The 13249-nt window shown below is 45.1% G+C and overlaps 1 protein-coding gene across 2 annotated transcripts in view; it reads left to right on the top strand.

The window, feature by feature from the left end:
• Positions 1-13249, top strand: part of UNC13D (unc-13 homolog D) — a 218722-nt gene that overhangs the window by 148393 nt on the left and 57080 nt on the right. For both annotated transcript variants that reach the window (XM_068261959.1, XM_068261960.1), the window contains exon 25: positions 10891-10986. In XM_068261959.1, coding sequence (XP_068118060.1) covers positions 10891-10986 — 96 coding nt within the window. The remainder of the gene's footprint in view (positions 1-10890; positions 10987-13249) is intronic.

Below are 13249 nucleotides of genomic sequence, written 5' to 3'. Positions count from 1 at the left end.
CCCTGGTGGTGCCTAAAACTAACCACTCCCCTGGTGGCGCCTAACCCTAACCACCCCCCCGGTGGTGCCTAACCCTAACCCCCCCTGTGGTGCCTAACCCTAACCACCACCCCTGTGGTGCCTAACCCTAACCCCCCAGTGGTGCCTAACCACCCCCCTGGAGGTGCCTAACCCTAACCACCCCCCTGGTGGTGCCTAACCCTAACCACCCCCCTGGTAGTGCCTAACCCTAACCACCCCCCTGGTAGTGCCTAACCCTAACCACCCCCCGGTGGTGCCTAACCCTAACCACCCCCCCGGTGGTGCCTAACCCTAACCACCCCCCTGGTGGTGCCTAACCCTAACCACCCCCTGGTGGTGCCTAACCCTAACCACCCCCCTGGTGGTGCCTAACCCTAACCACCCCCCTGGTGGTGCCTAACCCTAACCACCCCCCCGGTGGTGCCTAACCCTAACCACCCCCCCCGGTGGTGCCTAACCCTAACCACCCCCTGGTGGTGCCTAACCCTAACCACCCCCTGGTGGTGCCTAACCCTAACCACCACCCCTGGTGTTGCCTAAAACTAACCGCCGCCCGGGTGGTGCCTAACCCAAAGACCCCCCCCCCCAGGTGGTGCCTAACCCTAAATCTCCCCTGGTGGTACCTAACCCTAAGACCCCCCTGGTGGTGCCTAACCCTAACCACCCCCCTGGTGGTGCCTAACCCTAACCACCACCCCTGGTGTTGCCTAAAACTAACCGCCGCCCGGGTGGTGCCTAACCCAAAGACCCCCCCAGGTGGTGCCTAACCCTAACCACTCCCCTGGTGGTGCCTAACCCTAACCACCCCCCCGGTGGTGCCTAACCCTAAATCTCCCCTGGTGGTACCTAACCCTAAGACCCCCTGGTGGTGCCTAACCCTAACCACCCCCCTGGTGGTACCTAACCCTAACCACCACCCCTGGTGCTGCCTAAAACTAACCGCCGCCCGGGTGGTGCCTAACCCAAAGACCCCCCCAGGTGGTGCCTAACCCTAACCACTCCCTTTGGTGGTGCCTAACCCTTACCACTCCTTCTGCAGAAACACCCTTTTACACATAGTAACGATAATATCTTTGATAACGTAAAATTTGTAAAGATAAACAAAATAATATGACAAAAACTATAACATTGCAAGCTTCTAAAACGATAAAATACTTCAAAAACTGTAATGTTCTAATGCTGTTAAGGATATTTACCACGGCGCCCTTTTTTCTGCTTTTTTCGCCGTATTAATGATAATTGCATTAAAGTCTAAGGCAGCGCCCTTTTCGTCCCCCCTCAGCCGGCGCCCTTTTATCCTGCTACTAATAGATCTGGTCAGTGTGCACAAAATAATTTGCACAGACTATTGATTTTATTTTGTAGCAAGGGTTAGCGAGCGGGGTGTTGCTGTGATATCTTTAGTTCCTGTCGGGTTCCTCAGAAATGTCTTACCTTGCTGTTAATTCACAAAACGTAACTCATGAATTATTCCACCCTACTTTTTAATGCAGTAAAAAATGTTAACGGTACTTATGCCACTTGACTACATCAGTAAGGTTGAGGCTGCTTACACACAGGGACGTTACAGGCGCACGTTAGTGCAGCCTGTAACGCTCCCCCAACGCACAGCAATGTAACACAAGTGGGCTGTTCACACTGCCCACGTTGCGTTACATGTAACGCTGCACGTTGTAGTGAAAGTGCAGCATGCTACGGCGTTACAGCGGCTTAAGCCGTGTTAGACTGTTTGCACATGCTCAGTCATGTTGGGGAGGAGCGGAGAGCGGCCAGGCACATGGCTAATTAATATTCACTGCACGTTGTGACGTGCAGTGTTTACTTCCTGGTGCCTCCGCTCTGTGCGGCGATTGACCGGCGGAACCACGTGATGCCGCATGCGTCTAAGAGTACGCATCGCGGCATCACGGGTGCCAGAGTGAGCTGCACAACGCGGCTCACTCTGACGTCCACAACGAAGAGCACCAGGCCTTGCGTTAGGTGCACGTTATGCGACCTTAACGTGGCACCTAACGCAACGTCTTGGTGTGCAAGTAGCCTAAATGTTACCCATGTACTGCTGGTTGTGCTGATTGTACAATGCAAACTAAAACTAGTGGTTTAAGTACTGGTAAAATTGCCATGTGCTACCTGCGATCTCTTATAATGCAGAGGTGTGAACAGGCCCATAGAATTGTATGGGCAGTGAGTTGACATGCAGAATTATTCTGCAATGCAACTGATGCACTGTAAACTAGCCCTAAGAGTTCTTTCACCATCAGTTGTGTTTCAAATCTCCATTTAGTCCTGCCAATAGATGTTTTCAGTAATGACTTGTAACTTAAAGGACAGCTGAAGTGAGAGATATATGGAGGCTGCCATATACCTTTCCTTTTAACCACTTCCCCACAAGGGTTTTTTCCTCTTATGGGCCACAGCAATTTCCACATTTCAGCACTCCTTCCAATTATTTTCCAATAACTTTTTCACCACTTATCACACCAAAATATAGTTACATAGTTACATAGTTATTTTGGTTGAAAAAAAGACATACATCCATCGAGTTCAACCAGTACAAAGTAGAACACCAGCCTGCTCCCTCACATATCCCTGTTGATCCAGAGGAAGGCGAAAAAACCCTTACAAGGCATGGTCCAATTAGCCCCAAGAGGGAAAAATTCCTTCCCGACTCCATATGGCAGTCAGATAAAATCCCTGGATCAACATCATTAGGCATAACTTAGTAATTGTAGCCATGGATGTCTTTTAACGCAAGGAAAGCATCTAAGCCCCCTTTAAATGCAGGTATAGAGTTTGCCATAACGACTTCCTGTGGCAATGCATTCCACATCTTAATCACTCTTACTGTAAAGAACCCTTTCCTAAATAAATGGCTAAAACGTTTTTCCTCCATGCGCAGATCATGTCCTCTAGTCCTTTGAGAAGGCCTAAGGACAATAAGCTCATCCGCCAAGCTATTATATTGCCCTCTGATGTATTTATACATGTTAATTAGATCTCCTCTAAGGCGTCTTTTCTCTAGACTAAATAAACCCAGTTTATCTAACCTTTCTTGGTAAGCGAGACCTTCCATCCCACGTATCAATTTTGTTGCTCGTCTCTGTACCTGCTCTAAAACTGCAATATCTTTTTTGTAATGTGGTGCCCAGAACTGAATTCCATTTTCCAGATGTGGCCTTACTAGAGAGTTAAACAGGGGCAATATTATGCTAGCATCTCGAGTTTTTATTTCCCTTTTAATGCATCCCAAAATTTTGTTAGCTTTAGCTGCAGCGGCTTGGCATTGAGTACGATTATTTAACTTGTTGTCGATGAGTACTCCTAAGTCCTTCTCCAAGTTTGATGTCTTCAACTGTATCCCATTTATTTTGTATGGTACTAGACCATTGGTACGACCAAAATGCATGACTTTACATTTGTCAACATTGAATTTCATCTGCCATGTATGTGCCCATATAGCCATCCTATCCAGATCCTGTTGCAATATGACACTATCTTCCTGAGAGTTGATGATTCTGCACAATTTTGTATCATCTGCAAAAATAGCAACATTGCTCACTACTGCATCTACTAGGTCATTAATAAATAAATTGAAGAGCACTGGACCCAGAACAGACCCCTGTGGGACCCCACTGCTAACCGTCTCCCATTTTGAGTACGATCCATTGACCACAACTCTTTGTTTTCTGTCCATTAGCCAGTTCCCTATCCAAGCACACAGACTCTTCCCCAGTCCTTGCATCCTCAACTTTTACACCAGACTTTTGTGGGGAACAGTGTCGAAGGCCTTTGCAAAGTCCAAGTATATCACATCTACAGCATTCCCAATATCCATATTAGCATTCACTACCTCATAAAAGCTGAGCATGTTAGTCAAACAGGACCTGTCTTTAGTAAACCCATGTTGATGCTGAGAAATAAGATTATTTTCTACTATGAAGTCATGTATAGTATCTCTTAGTAACCCCTCAAATAGTTTGCATACAACTGATTTTAAGCTTACAGGTCTATAATTTCCTGGATCTGATTTTTTGCCCTTCTTAAATAATGGGAAAACGTGGGCTGTACGCCAATCCCCTGGGACTCTGTGCCAGTTGCAAGAGAGTCACAAAAGATAAGATAAAGGGGTTTAGCTATAACTGAACTTAATTCCCTTAGGACCAGAGGATGCATACCATCCGGGCCAGGTGCCTTGTCTATTTTTAATTTATTTAGTCTTGCCCTTACTTCTTCCTGCGTTAAGTATTTAATATTACAGTTAGAAGATTGAGACTCTTCTGCCTCTGTAATTTGCAACAGTGCTGTTTCTTTTGTGAAGACAGAAGCAAAGAAAGCATTTAAAAACTCAGCCTTACCTTGGTCATCCACCATTGAGTTCCCACCCTAATCCTTTAGAATCAGAATCAGAATCAGAATCACTTTATTCGCCAAGTGCGACAGGCGCCGCACCCGGAATTGTTTGTGGACACAAGGCATATTGTCAAGTGCAAACAGTGCAAATAACATTACACACAGTACAATTTAAAAAGAAACATTTCACATAGCAAAAGACACATAAAGCGGTTGTCGCTGTATTAAGCCGAGATGGACATGAGTGCCCGCCCATGGGCGCGCGTTCGTCCTCTAAGTGCCCCGAGGTGCAGAAGGGGATTAGGAGATGGCATTGGGGATAGAGTCTGAGTTTAGGAGAGTGATCGCTTGAGGGAAGAATGTGTTCCTACGCCTGGTGGTCTTGGTGTAGATGGACCTGAAGCGACGTCCCGAGCGAAGGGGACTGAAGAAGTGATTGCCCGGGTGGGAGGGATCGAGTGTGATTCTATTTGCCCTGGACCTCATTCTGGATGTGTGGAGAAGGTCCAGGGGTGGCAGGGGCGACCCAATGATCTTCTCAGCCACGTTGATGACTCTCTGGAGTTTGAGCCTGTCCTTCGCATTTGCACCCGCGTACCAGACAATGATGGAGGAGCAAAGGACAGATTCGATGGTCGCCGTATAAAAACTGGTCAGTAGCTCCCTGGGCATGCCAAACTTCTTTAGTTGCCTCAGGAAGAACAGTCTCTGCTGGGCCTTCTTTTGGGTGGTAGAGGTGTTTACGTCCCATCTCAAGTTCTCCGTGATGGTGGTGCCTAGGAACCGCGCGCTGTGTACCCTGGAGACTTTGGTGCCATCAATGATGACCGGGCTGGGTGGTGGCGCGTACCTTCTGAAGTTCACTATCAGTTCCACTGTTTTTGCTGTGTTTAGTACGAGTTTGTTGTCAGAGCACCATCTGAGAATCCGCTCGATCTCGCTGTGATATTCCAGCTCCGCTTTATCGCCCAGGAGTCCTACGATGGTGGTGTCATCCGCAAACTTAATGACCTTGACGGTATCCGTGGAGGAGGTGCAGCTGTTTGTATACAGGGAGAAGAGCATCGGAGACAGTACACATCCTTGCGGGGCGCCTGTGTTTGTGGTTCTTACACTGGAGGAGCAGTCTCCGAGTCTCACTAGCTGTGTCCTGTTCGTAAGGAAGTCCTTGATCCAGGTGCAAAGGGTTGGGTCGACACCGAGCCGTTCCAGATCGTCATGCAGAATGTTTGGGCAGATGGTATTGAACGCAGAACTGAAGTCCAGGAGGAGGATCCTTGCATAGGTCTTTGGTTTATCCAGGTGTTCAGTGATATGTGCAAGGCAGATGTTAATGGCGTCTTCCACAGACCGGTTTGCCCTGTATGCAAATTGTAGAGGATCCAATAGGGTAGCAGTGTGAAGCTTCAGGTAGGAGAGGACCAGTCTCTCGAAGGTCTTCATGATAATCGGGGTTAGGGCGACGGGTCTGAAGTTGTTTAGGTCCGTGACTCCTGGCTTCTTGGGGACCGGGATGATGTCGGCTTTTTTGAAGCAGGAGGGAACTTTTCCCAGCTCCAGGGATCTGTTGAAGATGGAAGTGAGGACCGGGGCTAACTGTCCCGCACATGTTTTTAGACAGGATGGGGATATGCCGTCTGGGCCTGAGGCCTTCCTAGTGTTTAGCTTCCGGAGGTGCCGCAGCACATCGGTCTCCTGGACTGTTAGCTGTGTTGAGGGGGAATGACCAGCGTGTGGAGGAGAGGAGGGGGGTGGTGGATTCTCGGGTGAGGATGTGGACGTTTGATCCGCCGGGAGGGTGGGCTGGGCCTCGAACCTGCAATAGAATTTGTTGAGATCCTCAGCTAGTGCAGTGCTCGGAGAAATGTGTTGAGAAGGAGGTTTGAAGTTGGTGGCTGCCCTTAGGCCTTTCCAGACCTCCCGGACATTGTTGGACTGTAGGTTGCGACTCAGCTTGTTGGAGTAGTCTCTCTTTGCCACCTTCAACTCTCTTTTCAAGGTGTTCCTGGCTTCCCTGAAACCCTCTGGAGTCCTATACAGTCAACCTTTCTTTTTTTAGAGTTGATGTACTTGTAAAACTTTTTTGGGTTAGATTTGATATCCCTAGCGATTTGATTTTCAGCTTCGATCTTTGCCAGCCTAATTTCTTTTTTACAATTTTTATTGCACTCCTTATAATTGCTTACTGCAGCCTCGGTCCCCTTCTGTTTTAGGACCTTATAGGCATTCCTTTTCCTCTTCATTTTATCCCTAACCTTTCTATTCATCCATAGAGGCCTTTTTTTATTCCTAGACATTTTGTTTCCATATGGGATATACATACTACAATATTGATTGAGAATAAGTTTAAAAGCTTGCCATTTCCCTTCAGTGTCCTCCCCTTGTAGTACATTATCCCAGTTCACCAAACTTAGTGCCTGCCTAATTTGATTGAACTTTGCTTTTCTAAAATTCATAGTTTTAGTGGTCCCGCTGCCCCGTGGCCTATCAGTCACCAGATCAAATGTTATCATGTTGTGATCACTATTTCCCAAATGTTCTTGAACCTGCACATTTGATACATTATCTGGTCTATTAGAAATGATCAGATCCAGTAACGCATTCCCCCTAGTTGGTTCCGTTACCATTTGAGTCAAGTAATTGTCCTGTAGTGCTGCCAGAAATCTGCTGCTTTTACCAGAATGGGTAGCCTCAATACTCCAGTCAATGTCTGGAAAGTTGAAGTCGCCCATAACTATGACCTCATTTTTACTTGCAGCTTTTTCAATCTGCTGTAGTAATCGCAGTTCTGCAGCTTCATTAATATGAGGTGGTCTGTAGCATACCCCAATAAGCAATTGGCAACTTTTATTTCCACCATGAATATTTACCCAAACGGACTCCACATCTTCGCAATCTTCCTCCATCTCATCGTTGAGGACAGCTGTAAGAGAATTCTTAACAAAGAGACAAACCCCTCCACCTTTTTTCCCTGTTCTATCCCTCCTAAACACATTGTATCCTTTTAAATTAGCTATCCAGTCATGGCTTTCATCCATCCATGTCTCGGTTATTCCCACAATGTCATAGCCTTTGTCATTCAGAATGAACTCTAGTTCGTCTATTTTATTTGCAAGGCTCCGAGCATTGGTTACCATGCACTTTATATTTTTACCACCACATTTACCAATTTTGTTTACATGAAATGGGCTTCTTGAAGTTTTACCAACCTCCTTAATCTTCTGTCCCCACCCCCCTCTCCACCCCCATAATGTTAGGCTCCCACTGTCTTTTTACCTTCTCTTGTCTACATATTGAGACTTTATCCTCCCGCCTCCCCCCAGATCCTAGTTTAAAATCTCCTCCAACCGTTTAGCCATCTTCTCCCCCAATGCAGCTGCACCCTCCCCATTAAGGTGCAGCCCATCCCTGCTGTAGAACCTGTAGCAGACTGCGAAGATCTACATTATTTTTTCAACACCAATTAGGCTTTCTTTGGGTGGTACATTTGGCTAACAATTATTTTATTTTACATGCATTTTAGCAAGAATAAGAAGAAATTTAAAAAGAAATCATTATTTCTCCATTTTTAGCCATTATAGTTTTAAAATAAAACGTGCGACTGTACATAAAACCCACACATTTTATTTGCACATTTGTGCCAGTTATTGCAACATTTAAATGATGTCCCTAGTACAATGTATAGCGACATTATTTTATTTGGAAATAAAGGTGTATTCTATTTTTTGCTTTTTCACTGTACCTGATCAAAAATTCCAAGCCTTTATTTGCAAAAATAACAGTAACATACTCTCATGGCATGAATATATAAAATGCTGAGTCTCTAACATAACAATTTATGTATTCTCTTTAAAATTCCATCACTTTGGCATTTTTTTTACATGTTTTTCAATTTTTTTTAACTATGGAAGGCAGAAAGGGGTTAACTCTATTTTATTTATATGTGTAGGGATTTTTAGTGGAGAAATATAATACTTTAGTGCACTATTATGTTTGTCCACCACATTTTTTCAGTAATGACCTCTGCTGTTTGTTGCAGCAGAGATTATTCATAAATGCTCCCATTCACCAATCTGTTCTGTAACTGCCAGTCATGGGGAAGGGCTGCACATCAAACGCCAGAGATAAGTATCAAGAAATGGCAACAGTACTACTGTGGAGTGTAGATATACTGCCATAATCACGGCTACTGGCTAAACAATATTAGTTGCCTGGCAGCCCTGCTGGTCCTCTGCCTCTAATACTTTTAGCCATAGCCACTGAACAAGCATGCAGCAGATCAGGTGTTTCTGACATTATTGCCAGATCTGATAAGATTAGCTGCATGCTTATTTCTGGTTTGATTCAGACACTACTGCAGCCAAATAGATGAGCAGGGCTGCCAGACAACTGGTATTGTTTAAAAGAAAATAAATGTGTCATCCTCACTTCAGTTTTCCTTTAAATAAACCTTTTGCCTGTGTCCGAGAGGGGATGCACTTAGCAGTTTAGAACTTCAATACAGGAATTTGAGCTGTTCAGGTAAAAATCCACCTGAATAGCAACACTAGCATGCATCATTACATGAGTAAATTATAAGGGGGTTGATTCATTATAACAAATAGTGTGCCTTATCAGAGTTAATATGGTTTATCAGAGTTAACACACCTTATCAGAGTAGCTTAGCGAGCGCTACAAACTTATGACTGCTAATTGGCAATGACGAGAGCTCCACTCGTCCTGCCCTGAGCTCCTGCAGGTCCAATCACTTTAAAGGACATTATCCCTGCACTTTGATTGGCCCAATAGGCTGCCTGTCACTTGACAGGAAACTTGACAGGCAGCTTATTGGGCCAATCAAAGTGCAGGGATAATGTCCTTCAAAGTGATTGGACCTGCAGGGGCTCAGGGCAGGACGACTGGAGCTCTCGTCATTGCCAATTAGCAGGCATGTCTGTAACGCTCTCTATGCTAGTCTGATAAGGCATGCTAACTCTAATAAGGCATGTTAACTCTGATAAGGCATGCTAACTCTAATAAGACATGCTAACTTTGATAAGGCATGCTAACTCTAATAAGGCATGTTAACTCTGATAAGGCATGCTAACTCTAATAAGGCATGTTAACTCTGATAAAGCACGCTATTTGTTATAGTGAACCAACCCCATGGTGTGGGACGCAGTCCCTATATACAGTACCTAGAAGGAATGCTGTATCCTACTTACAATGGAGAAGGAGTATCCTTTTGAACTAAGGGCCAGTTCACATTATCGTCTGCTGCTCTGCATTTTACTGCAGTGGAGAAAGGATTGAAACAGAAATGCAGAATGTGCCCCTGCTTTCCTGAGCATCCTTTCACGCATATTTCTTGTGGTAACCTATAGGAACATCTGACATACACATCATTTTCTGGATAGCAGATTGTGTTACCATCTGGTTGATGAATGGCATGCCCGTGCTCTGGAGTAGTGGCAGACCCTGGAGTGGAGCCCTCTAGGGGTTCCGTCATGGCATTACTCCAGCATAGTTTGAACTCAGCCTTAAAGAGGAACTCCAGTGAAAATAATGTAATAAAAAAAGTGCTTCATTTTTACAATAATTATGTATAAATGATTTAGTCAGTGTTTGCTCATTGTAAAATCTTTCCTCTCCCAGATTCACATTCTGACATGTATTACATGGTGACATTGTTACTGTGGGCAGGTTATGTAGCTGTTTCTAGCTGTTCTGGCTGTTACAGACAGCTGTAAACAGCCATTCCCTGTCTGTGAACATTGTTACATTGTGGCAGTTTGCCCAGAGTACCGCGGTACTCAGAGTTTCTTGTGGGAGGGGTTTCACCACAATATCAGTCACACAGCGCCCCCTGATGGTCTGTTTGTGAAAATCATTCTATTTCTCATGTAAAAGGGGGTATCAGCTACTGATTGGGATAAAGTTCAATTCTTGGTTGGAGTTTCTCTTTAAGCTGTATTCACAGTTGTCAGTCGCATGCCATATCCGCCATAATGTGTGTGAACTGCCATGGAGACTGGACATGGACTTTAACCCTTTAGAAGCCAATTTAGTTTGAGGCTTGCAAGTGCTCCAGTCCAATTTATTTGAGCACATTTTTATTTCTTATTTGTTACATTTCCATTCTTTTAATTAGTACTGCTGTAATGTGTATTTGTGGCCACTTGTCACTAGGGGGCAGTGTGAGACAATAATAGAGGATTTCTGCATTCAGTTTCTGTATTTTCTGCTAGTAGAGAGACATCAAAGCATTCCAAGAATTTACAGCACACTGAGTTCTGCCGACTGAGGTCTAAAGCAATGCACTTATCTCAAACAACTGATAACTCAATTGAAGCTGCAAGTTACAATAATGCAATCAGTTACAACGCAGTACTGTGAACAGGCGCATAGAATTGGGCAGTGAGCTGAAAGGCAGAATTATTCTGCAACACAACTGAGCACTGTGAACAGGGCCTTAGGGACCTCTTTCATCAGTTAAAAAATAATAGTAACAGGTGTATTACTTTCATTTTTTTTTTCAAGGATATGTGTCGAATCGCCATCACATACTGCACAATGATCAAGCGGAGAGCTGAGGAGCTGTCAGACAAAGGGGACGCTGCACAGGCTGCAAACAAGGTACACTGGGACACTCACTGGATTGTATTGCGTCTTTGGCTTGAGTAATATTACAGAACTAGTAAAAATGCCCGCCTGTTAAAAAAACGGGCGCTAGGTCACAGCCGCTACCCCCCGCAATGCGCGCACATACACCCCCCGCTTGCTCGGTTCCCACCACTGTCTGAAGTATATGCACACAGGGAGCTGCTTGCTTGGCAGTTGGAAAAGGCTGTTATTTCCCACAATGCAATGAGAAACTCTGTGAACCACACACAGCAAACTGTCAGATCCGACCCTGGTCCATATGCAATTAACTTTTTCACCTTAGTTATCTCCTAGGAGTAGTGGTGCTCAGCAGAGCTCGAATATTCGAGTAGCTCGAATATTCGAGCTCTTTTTCAGCTATTCGAGCTCGGTATTCGAGCTCCGAATAGCTGTAGCTATTCGAATGGGCTATTCGAGAACACTCGAATAGCCCATTCACTATTCGAGCTATTCGAGCAAACCGGCGCTATTCGAGCTCGGTACCGAGCTCGAATAGCGTCATAGCCCAGATTGATGTGCTTAGAGCCAATCAGAGGGCTCCCAGGCCCTCTGACGGCAGCCAATCACAGAGGGGGACCCTGGCCAGCCCCTACCCTATAAATAGCGGCCGCCATGTTCGGGTTTTCCATGCTTGCCTGAGACTTGTACAGAGAGAGATCTGCTCCTTTGTGCTTTGGCTTAGCAAGTGCTCTATTGTGTTCATTTACCTAGCGTTTTTGCTCACCTACACCTGCCATATACACCTGTATTGTTGTTATTTAGATAGACATTGTATTTTAGTTAGTAGCTTGTGTGTTACATTAGAGACAGGCAGCTGCTGCAAGCTTACAGGTTTAGGCCTCAGGGGGGCCTTGCCTCTGTGGGCAGCTGTCCTCTGTTTATTTCTCTCATCATCTATACCAGTATTTCTGCTGTCCTTTACTAATAGTATTGTAGTTATACTGTACTAGGAGTAGGACACTCACTGACTGTCACTGTTTATAGGCTACTAGCTAGCTCCTGCGTGTGTGCACTCACTCACTGTCTGTGTGTACACACACTCTATTTCCTTCTGATTACTGATTGATTATTGTTAGTTGTACTTACTTACTACTTACTCTTACTGTACCCGTAGGGACACTCACTGTCACTGTTCATATAGGCTACTAGCTCCTGCGTGTGCGCACTCACTGTCTGAGTGTACACACACAACACACACTCTATTTCCTTCTGATCGCTGATTGATTATTGTAATTAGTTAGTTCTACTTACTGTTACTACTTACTCTTACTGTACTAGGAGTCTAGGACACTCAGTCACTGTGTTCATAGGCTACTAGCTCCTGCGTGCGTGCACTCACTGTCTGAGTGTACACACACCCACACTCCATTTCCTTCTGATCGCTGATTGATTATTGTTATTAGTTAGTTCTACTTACTGTTACTACTTACTTACTCTTACTGTACTAGGAGTCTAGGACACTCAGTCACTGTGTCCATAGGCTACTAGCTCCTGCGTGCGTGCACTCACTGTCTGAGTGTACACACACCACCCACACTCCATTTCCTTCTGATCGCTGATTGATTATTGTTATTAGTTAGTTCTACTACTTACTGTTACTACTTACTGTACTAGGAGTCTAGGACACTCAGTCACTGTGTCCATAGGCTACTAGCTCCTGCGTGCGTGCACTCACTGTCTGAGTGTACACACACCACCCACACTCCATTTCCTTCTGATCGCTGATTGATTATTGTTATTAGTTAGTTCTACTACTTACTGTTACTACTTACTTACTCTTACTGTACTAGGAGTCTAGGACACCCAGTCACTGTGTCCATAGGCTACTAGCTCCTGCGTGCGTGCACTCACTGTCTGAGTGTACACACACCACCCACACTCCATTTCCTTCTGATCGCTGATTGATTATTGTTATTAGTTAGTTCTACTTACTGTTACTACTTACTTACTCTTACTGTACTAGGAGTCTAGGACACTCAGTCACTGTGTCCATAGGCTACTAGCTCCTGCGTGCGTGCACTCACTGTCTGAGTGTACACACACCACCCACACTCCATTTCCTTCTGATCGCTGATTGATTATTGTTATTAGTTAGTTCTACTACTTACTGTTACTACTTACTGTACTAGGAGTCTAGGACACTCAGTCACTGTGTCCATAGGCTACTAGCTCCTGCGTGCGTGCACTCACTGTCTGAGTGTACACACACCACCCACACTCCATTTCCTTCTGATCG

This window comes from Hyperolius riggenbachi, chromosome 12 (genome assembly GCF_040937935.1).
Source record: "Hyperolius riggenbachi isolate aHypRig1 chromosome 12, aHypRig1.pri, whole genome shotgun sequence".
Taxonomy (NCBI): domain Eukaryota; kingdom Metazoa; phylum Chordata; class Amphibia; order Anura; family Hyperoliidae; genus Hyperolius; species Hyperolius riggenbachi.
This window is presented reverse-complemented; position numbering and strand designations above follow the sequence as displayed.